Source organism: Oncorhynchus mykiss, unplaced genomic scaffold, assembly GCF_013265735.2.
Source record: "Oncorhynchus mykiss isolate Arlee unplaced genomic scaffold, USDA_OmykA_1.1 un_scaffold_331, whole genome shotgun sequence".
Taxonomy (NCBI): domain Eukaryota; kingdom Metazoa; phylum Chordata; class Actinopteri; order Salmoniformes; family Salmonidae; genus Oncorhynchus; species Oncorhynchus mykiss.
Window position 1 is genome coordinate 66,843 of NW_023493779.1, and position 26,614 is coordinate 93,456.

At 52.8% G+C, this 26,614-nt stretch overlaps 1 protein-coding gene across 2 annotated transcripts in view; it reads right to left on the reverse strand.

Annotated features, from left to right (window-relative positions):
* Positions 1-1,179: 1,179 nt before the first annotated feature.
* Positions 1,180-26,614, reverse strand: part of LOC110510849 (epsin-2) — a 51,931-nt gene continuing 26,496 nt past the window's right edge. Inside the window, exons 5-10 of one of the 2 annotated variants that reach the window (XM_036973833.1) lie at positions 25,886-25,998; positions 25,404-25,520; positions 17,175-17,283; positions 12,975-13,112; positions 3,229-3,408; positions 1,180-1,638 (exon numbers count right to left, since the gene is read on the reverse strand). In XM_036973833.1, the coding sequence (XP_036829728.1) occupies positions 1,334-1,638; positions 3,229-3,408; positions 12,975-13,112; positions 17,175-17,283; positions 25,404-25,520; positions 25,886-25,998 (962 nt within the window). In that variant the 3' untranslated portion in view covers positions 1,180-1,333. Of the gene's footprint in view, positions 1,639-3,228; positions 3,409-12,974; positions 13,113-17,174; positions 17,287-25,403; positions 25,521-25,885; positions 25,999-26,614 lie in introns of both variants that reach the window. The other variant, XM_036973832.1, reaches the window with a different exon arrangement.

Below are 26,614 nucleotides of genomic sequence, written 5' to 3' on the forward strand. Positions count from 1 at the left end.
GTGAAAATTCACACGTGGACCTCAGGGGGGGTGAAAATTCACACGTTGACCTCAGGGGGGGTGAAAATTCAGACGTTGACCTCGGGGGGGGGGGGGGGGTGTGAAAATTCACACGTGGACCTCGGGGGGGTGAAAATTCACACGTTGACCTCGGGGGGGGTGAAAATTCACACGTTGACCTCGGGGGGGTGAAAATTCACACGTTGACCTCGGGGGGGTAAAAATTCACACGTTGACCTCGGGGGGGGGGGGGTGAAAATTCACACGTTGACCTCGGGGGGGGGGGGGGGGGGGGGGGGTGAAAATTCACACGTTGACCTCGGGGGGGGGGGGGGTGAAAATTGACACGTTGACCTCGGGGGGGGTGGAAATTCACACGTTGACCTCGGGGGGGGGGTGAAAATTCACACGTTGACCTCGGGGGGTGAAAATTCACACGTTCACCTCGGGGGGGGGGGGGGGGTGAAAATTCACACGTTGACCTCGGGGGGGTGAAAATTCACACGTTGACCTCGGGGGGGGAGGGTGAAAATTCACACGTTGACCTCGGGGGGGAGGGGGGAAATTCACATGTGGCTGTGTGTCAGGGTCATAGGTCGCTAAGCAGTGACCTCACAAGTTGTGGCCGGTAACGGGGTGGGGGGGGTAGTAACACAGTGTACCTGGCAGTGGAGTCGTCTCCAGCTAAGGACTAACGGTGAAGCAACAGTCACAGCTAATTAAGCATGTGCAAAATCCCTGCTTAGTACACACACACACACCTGGGGTTGTACAAGTTTAGTTAGATTCACTCTATGATCAGACTAGCATTAAAAACAGTCAGAACAGCCAGGAATACTGTCTACAGGATACAGTATCTGATATAAGACAGAGGGAGAGGAGAGAGGAAGAGAAGAGGAGAGAGAGGAAGAGGAGAGAGAGAGGAAGAGCAGAGGGGAGAGAGGAAGAGGGGAGAGGAGAGAGAGGAAGAGGGGAGAGGAGAGAGAGGAAGAGGAGAGAGAGGAAGAGGGGAGAGAGGAGAGAGAAAGAAAGAGGAGAGAGAGAGAAAGGAAGAGGAGAGAGAGAAAGGAAGAGGAGAGAGAGAAAGGAAGAGGAGAGAGAGAAAGGAAGAGGAGAGAGAGAACAGAGAGGGAGAGGGGAGAGAGGAAGAGCAGAGTGGAGAGGGGAAGAGCAGAGGGGAGAGAGGAAGAGAGAGAGGAAGAGAGAGAGGAAGAGCAGAGGGGAGAGAGGAAGAGAGAGAGGAAGAGGGAGGAAGAGGAGAGGGGGGGTGGAAAAACAGGAGAGGAGTCCAGGGGTGTTGTCTTGTTGGGGGGGGGTGTAGTTGAGGCGTTCCTCACAACAAGAAGGGGTTAGTGGTCCCGGGGGGCTGTGTGCCAGCTGTGGGGGGCAGAGCTGAGCCGAAGAGGGGCTGGGTCAGAGGCATAGAGGCCGGGAAACCCCCCATCCCTCCAACCCCGGGCACCATGTGGCCCGTCAGGGGGGGCAGAGGGTCTACCATGGAGGACAAGCTGCTGAACCCTGCTCCCCCTCCCAGACTCAGGCCTGGCATAGGGCTGACTCTCATCTGGTTTAGGGTAGGGGGGTTAGGCTGGCCCATCTGGAAGGGGTTGGCCTGGGGGGCGGCTACAGGGGCGGCTCCTAAGGAGACACAGGAGAGACAAACAGAACACAGAGAAGACATCAGCATTACCAAACACCAGAGAGAGAGATTGAGACTATGTACAGACTCAGTGAGCATAGCCTTGCTATTGAGAAAGGCCGCCGTAGGCAGACATGGCTCTCAAGAGAAGACAGGCTATGTGCAACACTGACCACAAAATGAGGTGGAAACTGAGCTGCACTTCCTAACCTCCTGCCCAATGCCCATATTAGAGAGACATATTTCCCTCAGATTACACAGATCCACAAAGAATTCGAAAACAAATCCAATTTTGATAAACTCCCATATCTACTGGGTGAAATTCCACAGTGTGCCATCACAGCAGCAAGATTTGTGACCTGTTGCCACGAGAAAAGGGCAACCAGTGAAGAACAAACACCATTGTAAATACCACCCATATTTATGCTTATTTATTTTATCTTGTGTACTTTAACACTTCTTAGGGAAGTCTAACTGTGCCACCAGAGACTCTGGGTTCGCGCCCAGGCTCTGTCGTAACCAGCCGCGACCGGGAGGTTGCAATTGGCCTAGCGTCGCCCGGGTTAGGGAGGGTTTGGTCGGTAGGGGTGTCCTTGTCTCATCGCGCACCAGTGACTCCTGTGGCGGGCCGGGCGCAGTGCATTCCAACCAAGGTCGCCAGGTGCACGGTGTAGCCTCCGACACATTGGTGCGGCTGGCTTCCCGGGTTGGATGCACGCTGTGTTATGAAGCGGTGCGGCTTGGTTGGGTTGTGTATCGGAGGACGCATGACTTTCAACCGTCGTCTCTCCCGAGCCCGTACGGGAGTTGTAGCGATGAGACAAGATAGTAGCTACTAAAACAATTAGACACCACGAAATTGGGGGGAAAAAAATGTAAAAATAAAATAAACTGTTTGACTGTGAACAACATTAACTGAAACCTTCTGAAGTTTCTAAATGTCTGTGAGTATAACATAACTGATTTGGCAGGCGAAACCCCGAGCACAATCCATCCAGGGAAAATGTTGTTTTGAGCTCAATGCGTTTTTCTATGGCAAGGCCGTTTTAACAGTAATTTGCCTGCAGTTCCTAAGGCTGCCACTAGATGTCAACAGTCTTTAGAAATTGGTTGCTGTTTTTTCTTGTGAGAAAGTAGTCCTGTTCTTTCCATGTGTCACTCAGAGGGACTCAAGTGGAACGTGCTTCACTTTGTTTTCGCCCGGTACTGAACGCAGTTCATCCCATCTTAAATTTGATCGATTATTTACGTTTTAAAATACCTAAGTTTGGATCTGGAACGTTGTTTGAAATGTTTGGACCAAGTTTACAGGTCACTTATTATATCCTTTGTAGGCATGTTGGGGGGAGTTGGAACCGGTTCTGAATCAAACGCGCCAAATAAAATGGACATTTTGGGGACATGATTTAAATAAAACTAATCATCAAGCTTTGATATGGGGCCAAAAACCCAAAATGTGTACCCCTTGGGGGGGTCCCAGAGGACCGCTGGTGTACCATCTGCCCAGTACTGGGTGTCTCGGTACAGGGGGGTGTCGGTACAGGGGGGTGTCGGTACAGGGGGGTGTCGGTACAGGGGGGTGTCGGTACCTGCGGCAGCGAGGAAGGGGTTGACAATAGGAGCAGGCTGAGGAGGCTTGGTGACCAGTGAGTCCAGGTTGACCAATGCTGCATTAGGACCCAGGAAGGACTCTGGGGTCTTCCTGTTGGGCAGAGGGTCAAACAGGTCCCCGGTACCACTAGTCAGGGAGGAGAGACCCCGACCATCACCTAGAGGATTACAGAGAGAGAGAGACAGGTTACCCCTGGCTGATGAGTCCTTGTTGTCCCCAGTCCACCTGGTCGTGCTGCTGCTCCAGTTTCAACTGTGGGTTGAAAACTTACTGACGCAGACATTTGAGCCCGCAATCAAAACCGGCCGGGACCGGGGCCCGCCCTCAATACCGACCGGGACCGGGGCCCGCCCTCAATACCGACCGGGACCCGGCTCCACACAACGGGTCGTCAATACGACTAGGATTGTACCTTTGGCTTCCGGACAACGAAAGAAAGTTGATTTGAAAACCAGTAGAAGAGGACAGAAATGCTGGATTCAACAGCCCACGAGGAAATCTTGATGAAGTAACTCCCTAAACATCTCAAGTTGGGTTTTGACGATGCTACTTTAAAAGGGTAAACATTACCTCAAAACATGAACGAAAATATCCAGGTTTCAAACAATTGGCCGCTGTGAATTTTATTTAAATTTGAAAATAAGAATAGGCTTTTTCCATTATGATTATTTTGGTCCAAAAGCCAGCTACTACCGGCTAACTAAACCCTGGCGTTGAGGTGTAGGAGCCAGCTACTACCGGCTAACTAAACCCTGGTGTTGAGGTGTACCAGCTACTACCGGCTAACTAAACCCTGGTGTTGAGGTGTAGGAGCCAGCTACTACCGGCTAACTAAACCCTGGTGTTGAGGTGTACCAGCTACTACCGGCTAACTAAACCCTGGTGTTGAGGTGTAGGAGCTAGCTACTACCGGCTAACTAAACCCTGGTGTTGAGGTGTACCAGCTACTACCGGCTAACTAAACCCTGGCGTTGAGGTGTGGGAGCTAGCTACTACCGGCTAACTAAACCCTGGTGTTGAGGTGTAGGAGCCAGCTACTACCGGCTAACTAAACCCTGGTGTTGAGGTGTACCAGCTACTACCGGATAACTAAACCCTGGTGTTGAGGTGTAGGAGCCAGCTACTACCGGCTAACTAAACCCTGGCGTTGAGGTGTGGGAGCCAGCTACTACCGGCTAACTAAACCCTGGTGTTGAGGTGTACCAGCTACTACCGGCTAACTAAACCCTGGTGTTGAGGTGTAGGAGCCAGCTACTACCGGCTAACTAAACCCTGATGTTGAGGTGTACCAGCTACTACCGGCTAACTAAACCCTGGCGTTGAGGTGTAGGAGCCAGCTACTACCGGCTAACTAAACCCTGGTGTTGAGGTGTATGAGCCAGCTACTACCGGCTAATTAAACCCTGGTGTTGAGGTGTAGGAGCCAGCTACTACCAGCTAACTAAACCCTGGCGTTGAGGTGTAGGAGCCAGCTACTACCGGCTAACTAAACCCTGGCGTTGAGGTGTAGGAGCCAGCTACTACCGGCCAACTAAACCCTGGTGTTGAGGTGTAGGAGCCAGCTACTACCGGCTAACTAAACCCTGGTGTTGAGGTGTAGGAGCCAGCTACTACCGGCTAACTAAACCCTGGTGTTGAGGTAAAGGAGACAGCTACTACCGGCTAACTAAACCCTGGTGTTGAGGTGTAGGAGCCAGCTACTACCGGCTAACTAAACCCTGGTGTTGAGGTGTACCAGCTACTACCGGCTAACTAAACCCTGGTGTTGAGGTATAGGAGCCAGCTACTACCGACTAACTAAACCCTGGTGTTGAGGTGTAGGAGCCAGCTACTACCGGCTAACTAAACCCTGGTGTTGAGGTGTATGAGCCAGCTACTACCGGCTAACTAAACCCTGGTGTTGAGGTGTAGGAGCCAGCTTCTACCGACTAACTAAACCCTGGTGTTGAGGTGTACCAGCTACTACCGGCTAACTAAACCCTGGTGTTGAGGTGTAGGAGCCAGCTACTACCGGCTAACTAAACCCTGGTGTTGAGGTGTACCAGCTACTACCGGCTAACTAAACCCTGGTGTTGAGGTATAGGAGCCAGCTACTACCGACTAACTAAACCCTGGTGTTGAGGTGTAGCAGCCAGCTACTACCGGCTAACTAAACCCTGGTGTTGAGGTGTAGGAGCCAGATACTACCGGCTAACTAAACCCTGGTGTTGAGGTATAGGAGCCAGCTACTACCGGCTAACTAAACCCTGGTGTTGAGGTGTATGAGCCAGCTACTACCGGCTAACTAAACCCTGGTGTTGAGGTGTAGGAGCCAGCTACTACCGGCTAACTAAACCCTGGTGTTGAGGTGTAGGAGCCAGCTACTACCGGCTAACTAAACCCTGGTGTTGAGGTGTAGGAGCCAGCTACTACCGGCTAACTAAACCCTGGTGTTGAGGTGTAGGAGCCAGCTACTACCGGCTAACTAAACCCTGGTGTTGAGGTGTAGGAGCCAGCTACTACCGGCTAACTAAACCCTGGTGTTGAGGTGTATGAGCCAGCTACTACCGGCTAACTAAACCCTGGTGTTGAGGTGTAGGAGCCAGCTACTACCGGCTAACTAAACCCTGGTGTTGAGGTATAGAAGCCAGCTACTACCGGCTAACTAAACCCTGGTGTTGAGGTGTAGGAGCCAGCTACTACCGGCTAACTAAACCCTGGTGTTGAGGTGTACCAGCTACTACCGGCTAACTAAACCCTGGTGTTGAGGTGTAGGAGCCAGCTACTACCGGCTAACTAAACCCTGGTGTTGAGGTGTATGAGCCAGCTACTACCGGCTAATTAAACCCTGGTGTTGAGGTGTAGGAGCCAGCTACTACCGGCTAACTAAACCCTGGCGTTGAGGTGTAGGAGCCAGCTACTACCGGCTAACTAAACCCTGGCGTTGAGGTGTAGGAGCCAGCTACTACCGGCCAACTAAACCCTGGTGTTGAGGTGTAGGAGCCAGCTACTACCGGCTAACTAAACCCTGGTGTTGAGGTGTAGGAGCCAGCTACTACCGGCTAACTAAACCCTGGTGTTGAGGTAAAGGAGACAGCTACTACCGGCTAACTAAACCCTGGTGTTGAGGTGTAGGAGCCAGCTACTACCGGCTAACTAAACCCTGGTGTTGAGGTGTACCAGCTACTACCGGCTAACTAAACCCTGGTGTTGAGGTATAGGAGCCAGCTACTACCGACTAACTAAACCCTGGTGTTGAGGTGTAGGAGCCAGCTACTACCGGCTAACTAAACCCTGGTGTTGAGGTGTAGGAGCCAGCTACTACCGGCTAACTAAACCCTGGTGTTGAGGTATAGGAGCCAACTACTACCGGCTAACTAAACCCTGGTGTTGAGGTGTACCAGCTACTACCGGCTAACTAAACCCTGGTGTTGAGGTGTAGGAGCCAGCTACTACCGGCTAACTAAACCCTGGTGTTGAGGTGTATGAGCCAGCTACTACCGGCTAACTAAACCCTGGTGTTGAGGTGTAGGAGCCAGCTTCTACCGGCTAACTAAACCCTGGCGTTGAGGTGTGGGAGCCAGCTACTACCGGCTAACTAAACCCTGGTGTTGAGGTGTAGGAGCCAGCTACTACCGGCTAACTAAACCCTGGTGTTGAGGTGTAGGAGCCAGCTACTACCGGCTAACTAAACCCTGGTGTTGAGGTGTAGGAGCCAGCTACTACCGGCTAACTAAACCCTGGTGTTGAGGTGTACCAGCTACTACCGGCTAACTAAACCCTGGTGTTGAGGTATAGGAGCCAGCTACTACCGACTAACTAAACCCTGGTGTTGAGGTGTAGCAGCCAGCTACTACCGGCTAACTAAACCCTGGTGTTGAGGTGTAGGAGCCAGATACTACCGGCTAACTAAACCCTGGTGTTGAGGTATAGGAGCCAGCTACTACCGGCTAACTAAACCCTGGTGTTGAGGTGTATGAGCCAGCTACTACCGGCTAACTAAACCCTGGTGTTGAGGTGTAGGAGCCAGCTACTACCGGCTAACTAAACCCTGGTGTTGAGGTGTAGGAGCCAGCTACTACCGGCTAACTAAACCCTGGTGTTGAGGTGTAGGAGCCAGCTACTACCGGCTAACTAAACCCTGGTGTTGAGGTGTAGGAGCCAGCTACTACCGGCTAACTAAACCCTGGTGTTGAGGTGTAGGAGCCAGCTACTACCGGCTAACTAAACCCTGGTGTTGAGGTGTAGGAGCCAGCTACTACCGGATAACTAAACCCTGGTGTTGAGGTGTACCAGCTACTACCGGATAACTAAACCCTGGTGTTGAGGTGTAGGAGCCAGCTACTACCGGATAACTAAACCCTGGTGTTGAGGTGTAGGAGCCAGCTACTACCGGATAACTAAACCCTGGTGTTGAGGTGTAGGAGCCAGCTACTACCGGATAACTAAACCCTGGTGTTGAGGTGTACCAGCTACTACCGGCTAACTAAACCCTGGTGTTGAGGTATAGGAGCCAGCTACTACCGGCTAACTAAACCCTGGTGTTGAGGTGTAGGAGCCAGCTACTACCGGCTAACTAAACCCTGGTGTTGAGGTGTAGGAGCCAGCTACTACCGGCTAACTAAACCCTGGTGTTGAGGTATAGGAGCCAGCTACTACCGGCTAACTAAACCCTGGTGTTGAGGTGTACCAGCTACTACCGGCTAACTAAACCCTGGTGTTGAGGTGTAGGAGCCAGCTACTACCGGCTAACTAAACCCTGGTGTTGAGGTGTATGAGCCAGCTACTACCGGCTAATTAAACCCTGGTGTTGAGGTGTAGGAGCCAGCTACTACCAGCTAACTAAACCCTGGCGTTGAGGTGTAGGAGCCAGCTACTACCGGCTAACTAAACCCTGGTGTTGAGGTGTAGGAGCCAGCTACTACCGGCTAACTAAACCCTGGTGTTGAGGTGTAGGAGCCAGCTACTACCGGCTAACTAAACCCTGGTGTTGAGGTGTAGGAGCCAGCTACTACCGGCCAACTAAACCCTGGTGTTGAGGTGTAGGAGCCAGCTACTACCGGCTAACTAAACCCTGGTGTTGAGGTGTAGGAGCCAGCTACTACCGGCTAACTAAACCCTGGTGTTGAGGTAAAGGAGACAGCTACTACCGGCTAACTAAACCCTGGTGTTGAGGTGTAGGAGCCAGCTACTACCGGCTAACTAAACCCTGGTGTTGAGGTGTACCAGCTACTACCGGCTAACTAAACCCTGGTGTTGAGGTATAGGAGCCAGCTACTACCGACTAACTAAACCCTGGTGTTGAGGTGTAGGAGCCAGCTACTACCGGCTAACTAAACCCTGGTGTTGAGGTGTAGGAGCCAGCTACTACCGGCTAACTAAACCCTGGTGTTGAGGTGTAGGAGCCAGCTACTACCGGCTAACTAAACCCTGGTGTTGAGGTGTAGGAGCCAGCTACTACCGGCTAACTAAACCCTGGTGTTGAGGTGTAGGAGCCAGCTACTACCGGCTAACTAAACCCTGGTGTTGAGGTGTAGGAGCCAGCTACTACCGGATAACTAAACCCTGGTGTTGAGGTGTACCAGCTACTACCGGATAACTAAACCCTGGTGTTGAGGTGTAGGAGCCAGCTACTACCGGCTAACTAAACCCTGGTGTTGAGGTGTACCAGCTACTACCGGATAACTAAACCCTGGTGTTGAGGTGTAGGAGCCAGCTACTACCGGATAACTAAACCCTGGTGTTGAGGTGTACCAGCTACTACCGGCTAACTAAACCCTGGTGTTGAGGTATAGGAGCCAGCTACTACCGGCTAACTAAACCCTGGTGTTGAGGTGTAGGAGCCAGCTACTACCGGCTAACTAAACCCTGGTGTTGAGGTGTAGGAGCCAGCTACTACCGGCTAACTAAACCCTGGTGTTGAGGTATAGGAGCCAGCTACTACCGGCTAACTAAACCCTGGTGTTGAGGTGTACCAGCTACTACCGGCTAACTAAACCCTGGTGTTGAGGTGTAGGAGCCAGCTACTACCGGCTAACTAAACCCTGGTGTTGAGGTGTATGAGCCAGCTACTACCGGCTAATTAAACCCTGGTGTTGAGGTGTAGGAGCCAGCTACTACCAGCTAACTAAACCCTGGCGTTGAGGTGTAGGAGCCAGCTACTACCGGCTAACTAAACCCTGGTGTTGAGGTGTAGGAGCCAGCTACTACCGGCTAACTAAACCCTGGTGTTGAGGTGTAGGAGCCAGCTACTACCGGCTAACTAAACCCTGGTGTTGAGGTGTAGGAGCCAGCTACTACCGGCCAACTAAACCCTGGTGTTGAGGTGTAGGAGCCAGCTACTACCGGCTAACTAAACCCTGGTGTTGAGGTGTAGGAGCCAGCTACTACCGGCTAACTAAACCCTGGTGTTGAGGTAAAGGAGACAGCTACTACCGGCTAACTAAACCCTGGTGTTGAGGTGTAGGAGCCAGCTACTACCGGCTAACTAAACCCTGGTGTTGAGGTGTACCAGCTACTACCGGCTAACTAAACCCTGGTGTTGAGGTATAGGAGCCAGCTACTACCGACTAACTAAACCCTGGTGTTGAGGTGTAAGAGCCAGCTACTACCGGCTAACTAAACCCTGGTGTTGAGGTGTAGGAGCCAGCTACTACCGGCTAACTAAACCCTGGTGTTGAGGTATAGGAGCCAACTACTACCGGCTAACTAAACCCTGGTGTTGAGGTGTACCAGCTACTACCGGCTAACTAAACCCTGGTGTTGAGGTGTAGGAGCCAGCTACTACCGGCTAACTAAACCCTGGTGTTGAGGTGTATGAGCCAGCTACTACCGGCTAACTAAACCCTGGTGTTGAGGTGTATGAGCCAGCTACTACCGGCTAACTAAACCCTGGTGTTGAGGTGTAGGAGCCAGCTTCTACCGGCTAACTAAACCCTGGCGTTGAGGTGTGGGAGCCAGCTACTACCGGCTAACTAAACCCTGGTGTTGAGGTGTAGGAGCCAGCTACTACCGGCTAACTAAACCCTGGTGTTGAGGTGTAGGAGCCAGCTACTACCGTCTAACTAAACCCTGGTGTTGAGGTGTATGAGCCAGCTACTACCGGCTAACTAAACCCTGGTGTTGAGGTGTAGGAGCCAGCTACTACCGGCTAACTAAACCCTGGTGTTGAGGTGTATGAGCCAGCTACTACCGGCTAACTAAACCCTGGTGTTGAGGTGTAGGAGCCAGCTTCTACCGGCTAACTAAACCCTGGCGTTGAGGTGTGGGAGCCAGCTACTACCGGCTAACTAAACCCTGGTGTTGAGGTGTAGGAGCCAGCTACTACCGGCTAACTAAACCCTGGTGTTGAGGTGTAGGAGCCAGCTACTACCGGCTAACTAAACCCTGGTGTTGAGGTGTAGGAGCCAGCTACTACCGGCTAACTAAACCCTGGTGTTGTGGTGTAGGAGCCAGCTACTACCGGCTAACTAAACCCTGGTGTTGAGGTGTAGGAGCCAGCTACTACCGGCTAACTAAACCCTGGTGTTGAGGTGTAGGAGCCAGCTACTACCGGCTAACTAAACCCTGGTGTTGAGGTGTACCAGCTACTACCGGATAACTAAACCCTGGTGTTGAGGTGTAGGAGCCAGCTACTACCGGCCAACTAAACCCTGGTGTTGAGGTGTACCAGCTACTACCGGCTAACTAAACCCTGGTGTTGAGGTGTACCAGCTACTACCGGCTAACTAAACCCTGGTGTTGAGGTGTACCAGCTACTACCGGCTAACTAAACCCTGGTGTTGAGGTGTAGGAGCCAGCTACTACCGGCTAACTAAACCCTGGTGTTGTGGTGTAGGAGCCAGCTACTACCGGCTAACTAAACCCTGGTGTTGAGGTGTAGGAGCCAGCTACTACCGGCTAACTAAACCCTGGTGTTGAGGTGTAGGAGCCAGCTACTACCGGCTAACTAAACCCTGGTGTTGAGGTGTACCAGCTACTACCGGATAACTAAACCCTGGTGTTGAGGTGTAAGAGCCAGCTACTACCGGCCAACTAAACCCTGGTGTTGAGGTGTACCAGCTACTACCGGCTAACTAAACCCTGGTGTTGAGGTGTACCAGCTACTACCGGCTAACTAAACCCTGGTGTTGAGGTATAGGAGCCAGCTACTACCGACTAACTAAACCCTGGTGTTGAGGTGTAGGAGCCAGCTACTACCGGCTAACTAAACCCTGGTGTTGAGGTGTAGGAGCCAGCTACTACCGGCTAACTAAACCCTGGTGTTGAGGTATAGGAGCCAGCTACTACCGGCTAACTAAACCCTGGTGTTGAGGTGTACCAGCTACTACCGACTAACTAAACCCTGGTGTTGAGGTGTACCAGCTACTACCGGCTAACTAAACCCTGGTGTTGAGGTGTAGGAGCCAGCTACTACCGGCTAACTAAACCCTGGTGTTGAGGTGTAGGAGCCAGCTACTACCGGCTAACTAAACCCTGGTGTTGAGGTGTAGGAGCCAGCTACTACCGGCTAACTAAACCCTGGTGTTGAGGTGTAGGAGCCAGCTACTACCGGCTAACTAAACCCTGGTGTTGAGGTGTAGGAGCCAGCTACTACCGGCTAACTAAACCCTGGTGTTGAGGTGTAGGAGCCAGCTACTACCGGCTAACTAAACCCTGGTGTTGAGGTATAGGAGCCAGCTACTACCGGCTAACTAAACCCTGGTGTTGAGGTGTAGGAGCCAGCTACTACCGGCTAACTAAACCCTGGTGTTGAGGTGTAGGAGCCAGCTACTACCGGCTAACTAAACCCTGGTGTTGAGGTGTAGGAGCCAGCTACTACCGGCTAACTAATCCCTGGCGTTGAGGTGTAGGAGCCAGCTACTACCGGCTAACTAAACCCTGGTGTTGAGGTGTAGGAGCCAGCTACTACCGGCTAACTAAACCCTGGTGTTGAGGTGTAGGAGCCAGCTACTACCGGCTAACTAAACCCTGGCGTTGAGGTGTAGGAGCCAGCTACTACCGGCTAACTAAACCCTGGTGTTGAGGTGTAGGAGCCAGCTACTACCGGCTAACTAAACCCTGGTGTTGAGGTGTACCAGCTACTACCGGCTAACTAAACCCTGGTGTTGAGGTATAGGAGCCAGCTACTACCGACTAACTAAACCCTGGTGTTGAGGTGTAGGAGCCAGCTACTACCGGCTAACTAAACCCTGGTGTTGAGGTGTAGGAGCCAGCTACTACCGGCTAACTAAACCCTGGTGTTGAGGTATAGGAGCCAGCTACTACCGGCTAACTAAACCCTGGTGTTGAGGTGTAGGAGCCAGCTACTACCGGCTAACTAAACCCTGGTGTTGAGGTGTAGGAGCCAGCTACTACCGGCTAACTAATCCCTGGCGTTGAGGTGTAGGAGCCAGCTACTACCGGCTAACTAAACCCTGGTGTTGAGGTGTAGGAGCCAGCTACTACCGGCTAACTAAACCCTGGTGTTGAGGTGTAGGAGCCAGCTACTACCGGCTAACTAAACCCTGGCGTTGAGGTGTAGGAGCCAGCTACTACCGGCTAACTAAACCCTGGTGTTGAGGTGTAGGAGCCAGCTACTACCGGCTAACTAAACCCTGGCGTTGAGGTGTAGGAGCCAGCTACTACCGGCTAACTAAACCCTGGTGTTGAGGTGTAGGAGCCAGCTACTACCGGCTAACTAAACCCTGGTGTTGAGGTGTACCAGCTACTACCGGCCAACTAAACCCTGGTGTTGAGGTGTACCTGCGTAGGAGGTTCCTCCAGAACCCCAGGGGTCAGGAGCAGGGTTGGTTCCCCAGGGATCACTGCTCTTCATGGGGGGAACAGAGGAGGACGGGGGCCCCCAGGGGTCTACTGGAGCCACTGGCGTTGGGGCTGCACCTGGACACACAGGCACAACATGAGTCCCACCCCAGTAGACAGATGACAAGTCATTCCTGCTGTCTGTCACAATGCTGTTCCATCGTTTTCAGATCACTACTGTTCTGGACGACTAACATCTCTCTCCCCCCTCTCCGTCCTCCCCCCCCCCTCTCTCTCTCTGTCCCCCCCCCTCTCCGTCCTCCCCCCCTCTCTCTCTCAGTCCCCCCCCTCTCTCTCTGTCCCCCCCTCTCTGTCCTCCCCCCTCTCTCTCCATCCCCCCCTCAGTCCCCCCCTTCTCTCTCTCTCCGACCCCCTCTCTCTCCGTCCCCCTCTCCGTCCTCCCCCCCTCAGTCCCCCCTCTGTCCCCCCCTCTCTCTTTCTCCACCCCCCCTCTCCATTCTCCCCCCTCAGTCCCCCCTTCTCTCTTTCTCAGCCCCCCCCCCTCTCCATCCTCCCCCCCTCTCTCTCCGGCATCCCCCCTCTCTCTCAGTCCCCCCCTCTCTCTCCGCCCTCCCCCTCCCCTCTCTCTGTCCCCCCCCTCTCTCCGCCCTCCCCCCCCTCTCTCTCCACCCTCCCCATCTCTCCACCCCCCGCCTCTCCCCCCCTCCTCTCCCCCAGTCTCTTTCCACCCCCCGCCTCTCCCCCATCTCTTTCCAACCCCCGCCTCTCACCAGTCTCCCCACCCCCCGCCTCTCCCCCCAACCCCCGCCTCTCCCCCCGTCTCTCACCCCAACCCCCGCCTCTCCCCCCGTCTCTCTCCACCCCCGCCTCTCTCTCCACCCCCCGTCTCTCTCCCCGTCTCTCTCTACACCCCGTCTCTCTCTCCTCCCCCCGCCTCTCTCTCTACACCCCCCGCCTCTCACCCAGTCTCTCTCTACACCCCCGCCTCTCCCCCCGCCTCGCTCTCTACCCCCCCCGCCTCGCACTCTACACCCCCCGCCTCGCTCTCTCCACCCCCCCGTCTCTCTCCACCCCCCCCGCCTCTCCCCCCGCCTCTCTCTACACCCCCCGCCTCTCCCCCCGTCTCTCCACCCCCCCGCCTCTCTCTCTACACCCCCCCGCCTCTCTCCACCCCCCCGTCTCTCTCTCTCTCCCCCCTCTCAGTAGATATGTCAGGACCAGTATAGCAGCATTCCTGCTGAACAAAGAGCCACTGTTCTGACAACTGCAGGTGTAGAGGAGACAGAGACAGTCCCTGTCCTTCCACACTGGTCCCTGTCCTTCCACACTGGTCCCTGTCCCCTTCCACACCGACAAACCCACTGGTCCCTGTCCCCTTCCACACTGACAAACCCACTGTTCTGACAACTGCAGGTGTAGAGGAGACAGACAGTCCCTGTCCTTCCACACTGGTCCCTGTCCCCTTCCACACCGACAAACCCACTGGTCCCTGTCCCCTTCCACACCGACAAACCCACTGGTCCCCGTCCCCTTCCCCCCACTGGTCCCTGTCCCCTTCCACACTGACAAACCCACTGGTCCCTGTCCCCTTCCACACTGACAAACCCACTGGTCCCTGTCCCCTTCCACACCGACAAACCCACTGGTCCCCGTCCCCTTCCCCCCACTGGTCCCTGTCCCCTTCCACACTGACAAACCCACTGGACCCTGTCCCCTTCCACACTGACAAACCCACTGGTCCCCGTCCCCTTCCCCCCACTGGTCCCTGTCCCCTTCCACACTGACAAACCCACTGGTCCCTGTCCCCCACTGGTCCCTGTCACCCACTGGTCCCCGGTCCCCTTCCCCCACTGGTCCCTGTCCCCCACTGGTCCCCTTCCCCCCCTTCTCCCCTTCCCCCACTGGTCCCTGTCCCCCACTGGTCCCTTGCCCCTTCCCCCACTGGTCCCTGTCCCCTTCCACACTGACAAACCCACTGGTCCCTGTCCCCCACTGGTCCCTGTCCCCCACTGGTCCCTGTCCCCTTCCACACTGACAAACCCACAGGTCCCTGTCACCCACTGGTCCCCGGTCCCCTTCCCCCACTGGTCCCTGTCCCCTTCCCCCACTGGTCCCTGTCCCCCACTGGTCCCTGTCCCCTTCCCCCCACTGGTCCCTGTCCCCTTCCACACTGACAAACCCATTGGTCCCTGTCACCCACTGGTCCTCGGTCCCCTTCCCCCACTGGTCCCTGTCCCCTTCCCCCACTGGTCCCTGTCCCCCACTGGTCCCTGTCCCCCACTGGTCCCTGTCCCCCACTGGTCCCTGTCCCCATCCCCACTGATAAACCCACTGGTCCCTGTCCCCTTCCCCCACTGGTCCCTGTCCCCTTCCCCCACTGGTCCCTGTCCCCGTCCCCCACTGGTCCCTGTCCCCCACTGGTCCCTGTCCCCTTCCCCACTGATAAACCCACTGGTCCCTGTCCCCTTCCCCCACTGGTCCCTGTCCCCTTCCCCCACTGGTCCCTGTCCCCACTGGTCCCTGTCCCCCACTGGTCCCTGTCCCCCACTGGTCCCTGTCCCCCACTGGTCCCTGTCCCCCACTGGTCCCCGTGTCCTGGGTTCATTTGGGAACAGCTCGTCCCCCTAATCTGGATTATCATACTGTTGTATTGTGCCAGGGACTCCCAGTGGTTCATTTGGGAACAGCTCATCCCCCTAATCTGGATTATCATACTGTTGTATTGTGCCAGGGACTCCCAGTGGTTCATTTGGGAACAGCTCGTCCCCCTAATCTGGATTATCATACTGTTGTATTGTGCCAGGTACTCCCCCAGTGGTTCATTTGGGAACAGCGTGTCCCCCTAATCTGGATTATCATACTGTTGTATTGTGCCAGGGACTCCCAGTGGTTCATTTGGGAACAGCATGTCCCCCTAATCTGGATTATCATACTGTTGTATTGTGCCAGGGACTCCCAGTGGTTCATTTGGGAACAGCTCATCCCCCTAATCTGGATGATCATACTGTTGTATTGTGCCAGGGACTCCCAGTGGTTCATTTGGGAACAGCATGTCCCCCTAATCTGGATTATCATACTGTTGTATTGTGCCAGGGACTCCCAGTGGTTCATTTGGGAACAGCTCATCCCCCTAATCTGGATGATCATACTGTTGTATTGTGCCAGGGACTCCCAGTGGTTCATTTGGGAACAGCGTGTCCCTCTAATCTGGATTATCATACTGTTGTATTGTGCCAGGGACTCCCAGTGGTTCATTTGGGAACAGCTCATCCCCCTAATCTGGATTATCATACTGTTGTATTGTGCCAGGGACTCCCAGTGGTTCATTTGGGAACAGCTCATCCCCCTAATCTGGATTATCATACTGTTGTATTGTGCCAGGGACTCCCAGTGGTTCATTTGGGAACAACGTGTCCCCTAATCTGGATTATCATACTGTTGTATTGTGCCAGGAACTCCCAGTGGTTCATTTGGGAACAGCGTGTCCCCTAATCTGGATTATCATACTGTTGTATTGTGCCAGGGACTCCCAGTGGTTCATTTGGGAACAACGTGTCCCCTAATCTGGATTATCATACTGTTGTATTGTGCCAGGGACTCCCAGTGGTTCATTTGGGAACAACGTGTCCCCCTAATCTGGATTATCATACTGTTGTATTGTGCCAGGGACTCCCAGTGGTTCATTTGGGAACAACGTGTCCCCTAATCTGGATTATCATACTGTTGTATTGTGCCAGGGACTCCCAGTGGTTCATTTGGGAACAGCATGTCCCCCTAATCTGGATTATCATACTGTTGTATTGTGCCAGGGACTCCCAGTGGTTCATTTGGAAACAGCGTGTCCCCTAATCTGGATTATCAGCTGTTGTATTGAGTCAGGGACCCCACCCATTGGTTCATTTGGGAACAGCGTGTCCCCTAATCTGGATTATCAGCTGTTGTTAAACATGATATCAACATGATATCAAAAAGACGATTCTCTTCCTAATTAGTGATGCAGTGAATTCTACTAGATGAAAACCCTCAAAATGAGTTTTACATCCTGGCATTTAAAAGCACTCCATTATGTTAATATAAAACATTATATTTACTCATTACCAAAATACCTGCCATTTAGAGCACAAGTACGGGTACTCAGACACGGTGTGTGTGTGTGTGTGTGTGTGTGTGTGTGTGTACCGTAGGCCTGCCAGGGGTCTGGTGCGGCGGCAGCGCCTCCTCTCGCCCCCCAGGGGTCGGCCGAATCCGATTCTGGAACATCCATCAGATCCAACAGAGAGGACTGGGCCTGCTGGGAGGAGAGAGAGCGAGAGAGAGAGATGACCACCCATTAGATCCTAACAGAGAGGACTGGGCCTGCTGGGAGGAGAGAGAGAGAGAGAGATGACCACCCATTAGATCCTAACAGAGAGGACTGGGCCTGCTGGGAGGAGAGAGAGAGATGACAACCCATTAGATCCTAACAGAGAGGACTGGGCCTGCTGGGGGGAGAGAGAGAGAGATGACCACCCATTAGATCCTAACAGAGAGGACTGGGCCTGCTGGGAGGAGAGAGAGAGAGAGAGATGACCACCCATTAGATCCTAACAGAGAGGACTGGGCCTGCTGGGAGGAGAGAGAGAGAGAGAGAGAGATGACCACCCATTAGATCCCAACAGAGAGGACTGGGCCTGTTGGGAGGAGAGAGAGAGAGAGAGAGAGAGATGACCACCCATTAGATCCTAACAGAGAGGACTGGGCCTGCTGGGAGGAGAGAGAGAGAGAGAGATGACCACTCATTAGATCCTAACAGAGAGAACTGGGCCTGCTGGGAGGAGAGAGAGAGAGAGATGACCACTCATTAGATCCTAACAGAGAGGACTGGGCCTGCTGGGAGGAGAGAGAGAGAGAGAGATGACCACCCATTAGATCCTAACAGAGAGAACTGGGCCTGCTGGGAGGAGAGAGAGAGAGAGATGACCACTCATTAGATCCTAACAGAGAGGACTGGGCCTGCTGGGAGGAGAGAGAGAGAGAGAGAGATGACCACCCATTAGAGCCTAACAGAGAGGACTGGGCCTGCTGCGAGGAGAGAGAGAGAGAGAGAGAGAGATGACCACCCATTAGATCCTAACAGAGAGGACTGGGCCTGCTGGGAGGAGAGAGAGAGAGAGAGATGACCACTCATTAGATCCTAACAGAGAGGACTGGGCCTGCTGGGAGGAGAGAGAGAGAGAGAGAGATGACCACCCATTAGAGCCTAACAGAGAGGACTGGGCCTGCTGCGAGGAGAGAGAGAGAGAGAGAGAGAGAGAGATGACCACCCATTAGAGCCTAACAGAGAGGACTGGGCCTGCTGGGAGGAGAGAGAGAGAGAGAGAGAGATGACCACCCATTAGAGCCTAACAGAGAGGACTGGGCCTGCTGGGAGGAGAGAGAGAGAGAGAGAGAGATGACCACCCATTAGAGCCTAACAGAGAGGACTGGGCCTGCTGGGAGGAGAGAGAGAGATGACCACCCATTAGAGCCTAACAGAGAGGACTGGGCCTGCTGGGAGGAGAGAGAGAGAGAGAGAGAGATGACCACCCATTAGATCCTAACAGAGAGGACTGGGCCTGCTGGGAGGAGAGAGAGAGAGAGAGAGAGATGACCACCCATTAGATACTAACAGAGAGGACTGGGCCTGCTGGGAGGAGAGAGAGAGAGAGAGAGATGACCACCCATTAGATCCTAACAGAGAGGACTGGGCCTGCTGGGAGGAGAGAGAGAGAGAGAGAGATGACCACCCATTAGATCCTAACAGAGAGGACTGGGCCTGTTGGGAGGAGAGAGATTACCACCCATTAGATCCTAACAGAGAGGACTGGGCCTGCTGGGAGGAGAGAGAGAGAGAGAGATGACCACCCATTAGATCCTAACAGAGAGGACTGGGCCTGCTGGGAGGAGAGAGAGAGAGAGAGAGAGAGATGACCACCCATTAGATCCTAACAGAGAGGACTGGGCCTGTTGGGAGGAGAGAGATTACCACCCATTAGATCCTAGCAGAGAGGACTGGGCCTGCTGGGAGGAGAGAGAGAGAGAGAGATGACCACCCATTAGATCCTAACAGAGAGGACTGGGCCTGCTGGGAGGAGAGAGAGAGAGAGAGAGATGACCACCCATTAGATCCTAACAGAGAGGACTGGGCCTGCTGGGAGGAGAGAGAGAGAGAGAGATGACCACCCATTAGATCCTAACAGAGAGGACTGGGCCTACTGGGAGGAGAGAGAGAGAGAGAGAGATGACCACCCATTAGAGCCTAACAGAGAGGACTGGGCCTGCTGGGAGGAGAGAGAGAAAGATGACCACCCATTAGATCCTAACAGAGAGGACTGGGCCTGCTGGGAGGAGAGAGAGAGAGAGAGATGACCACCCATTAGATCCTAACAGAGAGGACTGGGCCTGCTGGGAGGAGAGAGAGAGAGAGAGATGACCACCCATTAGATCCTAACAGAGAGGACTGGGCCTGCTGGGAGGAGAGAGAGAGAGATGACCACCCATTAGATCCTAACAGAGAGGACTGGGCCTGCTGGGAGGAGAGAGAGAGAGAGATTACCACCCATTAGATCCTAACAGAGAGGACTGGGCCTGCTGGGAGGAGAGAGAGAGATGACCACCCATTAGATCCTAACAGAGAGGACTGGGCCTGCTGGGAGGAGAGAGAGAGAGATTACCACTCATTAGATCCTAACAGAGAGGACTGGGCCTGCTGGGAGGAGAGAGAGAGAGATGACCACCCATTAGATCCTAACAGAGAGGACTGGGCCTGCTGGGAGGAGAGAGAGAGATGACCACCCATTAGATCCTAACAGAGAGGACTGGGCCTGCTGGGAGGAGAGAGAGAGAGATTACCACCCATTAGATCCTAACAGAGAGGACTGGGCCTGCTGGGAGGAGAGAGAGAGAGAGATGACCACCCATTAGATCCTAACAGAGAGGACTGGGCCTGCTGGGAGGAGAGAGAGAGAGATTACCACCCATTAGATCCTAACAGAGAGGACTGGGCCTGCTGGGAGGAGAGAGAGAGAGAGATGACCACCCATTAGATCCTAACAGAGAGGACTGGGCCTGCTGGGAGGAGAGAGAGAGAGAGAGAGATGACCACCCATTAGATCCTAACAGAGAGGACTGGGCCTGCTGGGAGGAGAGAGAGGGAGAGAGAGAGATGACCACCCATTAGATCCTAACAGAGAGGACTGGGCCTGTTGGGAGGAGAGAGAGAGAGAGATGACCACCCATTAGATCCTAACACAGAGGACTGGGCCTGCTGGGAGGAGAGAGATGACCACCCACCACCCATCCTGGTCATATATAATATGACCAGGATTATCGTCAACTAGCATGGGATGCTAATATGACCAGGATTATCGTCAACTAGCATGGGATGCTAATATGACAAGTATTATCATCAACTAGCATGGGATGCTAATATGACCAGGATTATCGTCAACTAGCATGGGATGCTAATATGACCAGGATTATCATCAACTAGCATGGGATGCTAATATGACTAGGATTGTATTTCAATCAGCTGTGTGATGAGATGTAAAGCTGTCTCTCTCTCTCTCTACATCAACCGGTATTTCAATCAGCTGTGTGATGAGATGTAAAGCTGTCTCTCTCTCTCTACATCGACCGGTATTTCAATCAGCTGTGTGATGAGATGTAAAGCTGTCTCTCTCTCTCTACATCTCTCTCTCTCTACATCTCTACCTCTCTACATCTCTACCTCTCTACATCTCTACCTCTCTACATCTCTACCTCTCTACATCTCTACCTCTCTACATCTCTACCTCTCTATATCTCTCTATATCTCTACCTCTCTATATCTCTACCTCTACATGACCATCTGATCATTTATCACTCCATTGTTAATCTGCAAAATTGTAATTATTCACCTACCTCCTCATGCCTTTTGCACACAATGTATATATAGACTCCCCTTTTTTCTACTGTGTTATTGACTTGTTTATTGTTTACTCCATGTGTAACTCTGTGTTGTTGTCTGTTCACACTGCTATGCTTTATCTTGGTCAGGTCGCAGTTGTAAATGAGAACTTGTTCTCAACTGGCCTACCTGGTTAAATAAAGGTGTTCTCAACTAGCCTACCTGGTTAAATAAAGGTGTTCTCAACTAGCCTACCTGGTTAAATAAAGGTGTTCTCAACTAGCCTACCTGGGTAAATAAAGGTGTTCTCAACTAGTCTACCTGGTTAAATAAAGGTGTTCTCAACTAGCCTACCTGGTTAAATAAAGGTGTTCTCAACTAGCCTACCTGGTTAAATAAAGGTGTTACCAACTAGCCTACCTGGTTAAATAAAGGTGATTTTTTTTATTTTATAAATAAAAAACATTGGCCGGTATTTCAGGTGGGATTTTTGTTCCTGCTCCGATTGGACGGCACCCATTTTATTTATCGTCTTTCGAATGCATTTTAAAAATCAGCCTGAGGTCGGGTGACAGAAACCCTGACAGAGACAAAAACAACCGTCCTAACGAGAAACAATCAGTCAGCCCAGCAGCAGTCTCATGAGGGGTCAATCAGCCAGCAGTCTCATGAGGGGTCAATCAGCCAGCAGTCTCATGAGGGGTCAATCAGCCAGCAGCCTCATGAGGGGTCAATCAGTCAGCAGTCTCATGAGGGGTCAATCAGTCAGCAGTCTCATGAGGGGTCAATCAGTCAGCAGTCTCATGAGGGGTCAATCAGTCAGCAGTCTCATGAGGGTCAATCAGTCAGCAGTCTCATGAGGGGTCAATCAGTCAGCAGTCTCATGAGGGGTCAATCAGTCAGCAGTCTCATGAGGGGTCAATCAGTCAGCAGTCTCATGAGGGGTCAATCAGTCAGCAGTCTCATGAGGGGTCAATCAGTCAGCAGTCTCGTGAGGGGTCAATCAGTCAGCAGTCTCATGAGGGGTCAATCAGTCAGCAGTCTCATGAGGGGTCAATCAGTCAGCAGTCTCATGAGGGGTCAATCAGTCAGCAGTCTCATGAGGGGTCAATCAGTCAGCATTCTCATGAGGGTCAATCAGTCAGCAGTCTCATGAGGGGTCAATCAGTCAGCAGTCTCATGAGGGTCAATCAGTCAGCAGTCTCATGAGGGGTCAATCAGTCAGCCCAGCAGCAGTCTCATGAGGGTCAATCAGTCAGCCCAGCAGCAGTCTCATGAGGGGTCAATCAGTCAGCATTCTCATGAGGGTCAATCAGTCAGCAGTCTCATGAGGGGTCAATCAGTCAGCAGTCTCATGAGGGGTCAATCAGTCAGCAGTATCATGAGGGTTCAATCAGTCAGCAGTCTCATGAGGGGTCAATCAGTCAGCAGTCTCATGAGGGTCAATCAGTCAGCATTCTCATGAGGGGTCAATCAGCCAGCAGTCTCATGAGGGGTCAATCAGTCAGCAGTCTCATGAGGGGTCAATCAGTCAGCAGTCTCATGAGGGTCAATCAGTCAGCAGTCTCATGAGGGGTCAATCAGTCAGCAGTCTCATGAGGGGTCAATCAGTCAGCAGTCTCATGAGGGGTCAATCAGTCAGCAGTCTCATGAGGGGTCAATCAGTCAGCAGTCTCATGAGGGGTCAATCAGTCAGCAGTCTCATGAGGGGTCAATCAGTCAGCATTCTCATGAGGGGTCAATCAGTCAGCAGTCTCATGAGGGGTCAATCAGTCAGCAGTCTCATGAGGGGTCAATCAGTCAGCAGTCTCATGAGGGGTCAATCAGTCAGCAGTCTCATGAGGGGTCAATCAGTCAGCAGTCTCATGAGGGTCAATCAGTCAGCAGTCTCATGAGGGGTCAATCAGTCAGCAGTCTCATGAGGGGTCAATCAGTCAGCATTCTCATGAGGGTCAATCAGTCAGCAGTCTCATGAGGGTCAATCAGTCAGCAGTCTCATGAGGGGTCAAACAGTCAGCAGTCTCATGAGGGGTCAATCAGTCAGCATTCTCATGAGGGTCAATCTGTCAGCAGTCTCATGAGGGGTCAATCAGTCAGCCCAGCAGCAGTCTCATGAGGGGTCAATCAGTCAGCATTCTCATGAGGGTCAATCAGTCAGCAGTCTCATGAGGGGTCAATCAGTCAGCAGTCTCATGAGGGGTCAATCAGTCAGCATTCTCATGAGGGTCAATCAGTCAGCAGTCTCATGAGGGGTCAATCAGTCAGCATTCTCATGAGGGTCAATCAGTCAGCAGTCTCATGAGGGTCAATCAGTCAGCAGTCTCATGAGGGGTCAATCAGTCAGCAGTCTCATGAGGGGTCAATCAGTCAGCATTCTCATGAGGGTCAATCAGTCAGCAGTCTCATGAGGGGTCAATCAGTCAGCAGTCTCATGAGGGGTCAATCAGTCAGCAGTCTCATGAGGGTCAATCAGTCAGCCCGGCTGGAGTCTCATGAGGGTCAATCAGTCAACAGTCTCATGAGGGTCAATCAGTCAGCTCAGCAATAGTCTCATGAGGGTCAATCAGTCAGCAGTCTCATGAGGGTCAATCAGTCAGCAGTCTCATGAGGGTCAATCAGTCAGCCCGGCTGGAGTCTCATGAGGGGTCAATCAGTCAGCAGTCTCATGAGGGTCAAGCAGTCAGACCAGCAGGAGTCTCATGAGGGGTCAATCAGTCAGCTCAGCAATAGTCTTATGAGGGTCAATCAGTCAGCAGTCTCATGAGGGTCAATCAGTCAGCAGTCTCATGAGGGTCAATCAGTCAGCAGTCTCATGAGGGTCAATCAGTCAGCCCGGCTGGAGTCTCATGAGGGTCAATCAGTCAGCAGTCTCATGAGGGTCAATCAGTCAGCAGTCTCATGAGGGGTCAATCAGTCAGCCCAGCAGCAGTCTCATGAGGGTCAATCAGTCAGCCCAGCAGCAGTCTCATGAGGGGTCAATCAGTCAGCATTCTCATGAGGGTCAATCAGTCAGCAGTCTCATGAGGGGTCAATCAGTCAGCAGTCTCATGAGGGGTCAATCAGTCAGCAGTCTCATGAGGGTCAATCAGTCAGCATTCTCATGAGGGGTCAATCAGCCAGCAGTCTCATGAGGGGTCAATCAGTCAGCAGTCTCATGAGGGGTCAATCAGTCAGCAGTCTCATGAGGGTCAATCAGTCAGCAGTCTCATGAGGGGTCAATCAGTCAGCAGTCTCATGAGGGGTCAATCAGTCAGCAGTCTCATGAGGGGTCAATCAGTCAGCAGTCTCATGAGGGGTCAATCAGTCAGCAGTCTCATGAGGGGTCAATCAGTCAGCAGTCTCGTGAGGGGTCAATCAGTCAGCAGTCTCATGAGGGGTCAATCAGTCAGCAGTCTCATGAGGGGTCAATCAGTCAGCAGTCTCATGAGGGGTCAATCAGTCAGCAGTCTCATGAGGGGTCAATCAGTCAGCAGTCTCATGAGGGTCAATCAGTCAGCAGTCTCATGAGGGGTCAATCAGTCAGCAGTCTCATGAGGGGTCAATCAGTCAGCATTCTCATGAGGGGTCAATCAGTCAGCATTCTCATGAGGGTCAATCAGTCAGCAGTCTCATGAGGGTCAATCAGTCAGCAGTCTCATGAGGGGTCAATCAGTCAGCAGTCTCATGAGGGGTCAATCAGTCAGCAGTCTCATGAGGGGTCAAGCAGTCAGCAGTCTCATGAGGGTCAATCAGTCAGCCCGGCTGGAGTCTCATGAGGGTCAATCAGTCAGCAGTCTCATGAGGGTCAATCAGTCAGCTCAGCAATAGTCTCATGAGGGTCAATCAGTCAGCAGTCTCATGAGGGTCAATCAGTCAGCAGTCTCATGAGGGTCAATCAGTCAGCCCGCCTGGAGTCTCATGAGGGGTCAATCAGTCAGCAGTCTCATGAGGGTCAAGCAGTCAGACCAGCAGGAGTCTCATGAGGGGTCAATCAGTCAGCTCAGCAATAGTCTCATGAGGGTCAATCAGTCAGCAGTCTCATGAGGGTCAATCAGTCAGCAGTCTCATGAGGGTCAATCAGTCAGCAGTCTCATGAGGGTCAATCAGTCAGCCCGGCTGGAGTCTCATGAGGGTCAATCAGTCAGCAGTCTCATGAGGGTCAATCAGTCAGCCCAGCAGGGGTCTCATGAGCGTCAATCAGTCCACACAGCAGGAGTCTCATGAGGGTCAATCAGTCAGCCCAGCAGCAGTCTCATAAGGGTTAATCAGTCAGCCCAGCAGGAGTCTCATGAGGGTCAATCAGTCAGCCCAGCAGCAGTCTCATGAGGGTTAATCAGTCAGCCCAGCAGGAGTCTCATGAGGGCCAATCAGCTATGAGAAAAACAGACTACCAACCTACAGCCATAACATGGGAAACACTGAGAGTTCTGTCTGTACCTCTCTCTTCTTCTTGGCTAGTTTAGATAGTTCTGTCTGTACCTCTCTCTTCTTCTTGGCTAGTTTAGATAGTTCTCTGTCTGTACCTCTCTCTTCTTCTTGGCTAGTTTTCCAGAGCCGGTATCACCGAGGGCTTTTCCTTTACGACTCTCCTCGAGTGCCATCTGGAGTCTCAGGTCATCTCCCCGACGCATCCTGTCCTCCTACACAGAGAGAGACAGGGACACACAGGGAGACACAGAGAGAGCTGTAATCGCAGCAGGGGGCAGCACTGAGCCGTCTCCTCAGAGATCCTCACTGAACTTCTGGAGAGAGTTTGCTGCACTGAAAGTAAAGGGGCTGAATAATTTTGCACGCCCAATTTTTCAGTTTTTGATTTGTTAAAAAAAGTTTGAAATATCCAATAAATGTCGTTCCACTTCATGATTGTGTCCCACTTGTTGTTGATTCTTCACAAAAAAATACAGTTTTATATCTTTATGTTTGAAGCCTGAAATGTGGCAAAAGGTCGCAAAGTTCAAGGGGGCCGAATACTTTCGCAAGGCACTGTATGTTTGCGTGTGTGTACCTGTTCAGCAGCCTCTCTGCTCATGGCCAGTGCTAGCTGCAGCTGTAGCTCCTCCTCTCCGCTGGTCTGGGGGCGGGCCTGCTCCAACTCTGAGCCTGGAACCGGAGACGTGGCTACACACACACACACCAGACACACAGACGTTAGACATGCCTCAGCAGAACGGACACTGTAGTACTAGACTAGAGAGATCAAACAGACTACATTATGACTGCTAAACTACACACACACCAGGCACACACACACCAGACACACCAGACACCAGACACACACACAGACGTTAGACATGCCTCAGCAGAACGGACACTGTAGTACAAGACTAGAGAGATCAGACAGAAGACATTATGACTGCTAAACTACACACACACACGCGAGCAGCTTCTATGAGACTGTGGCTGGAAACAGTGAGTGTGTTGTTTCCGTGGGAACAGAGGCGGGGGCGGGAGTAGACGACGACAGCATGGTCGGAGACTGATGACATCATACATTTTCTACTTTCGGTCTGCCTTGCTTTGCTGCCTCTCCCACTCTTCACCCACCCCCCCCCCCCCTTTCCCCTCTGAATGTCCCGTCTCCCCCTGCAGTACCCCTGACGGCCTTCCATTGGAGTTACTCAATGAAAGGGGGCAGCACTGAGCCGTCTCACCCTGCAGTACCCCGGTCAGCCTTCCGTTGGAGTTACTCAATGAAAGGGGGCAGCACTGAGCCGTCTCCCCCTGCAGTACCCCG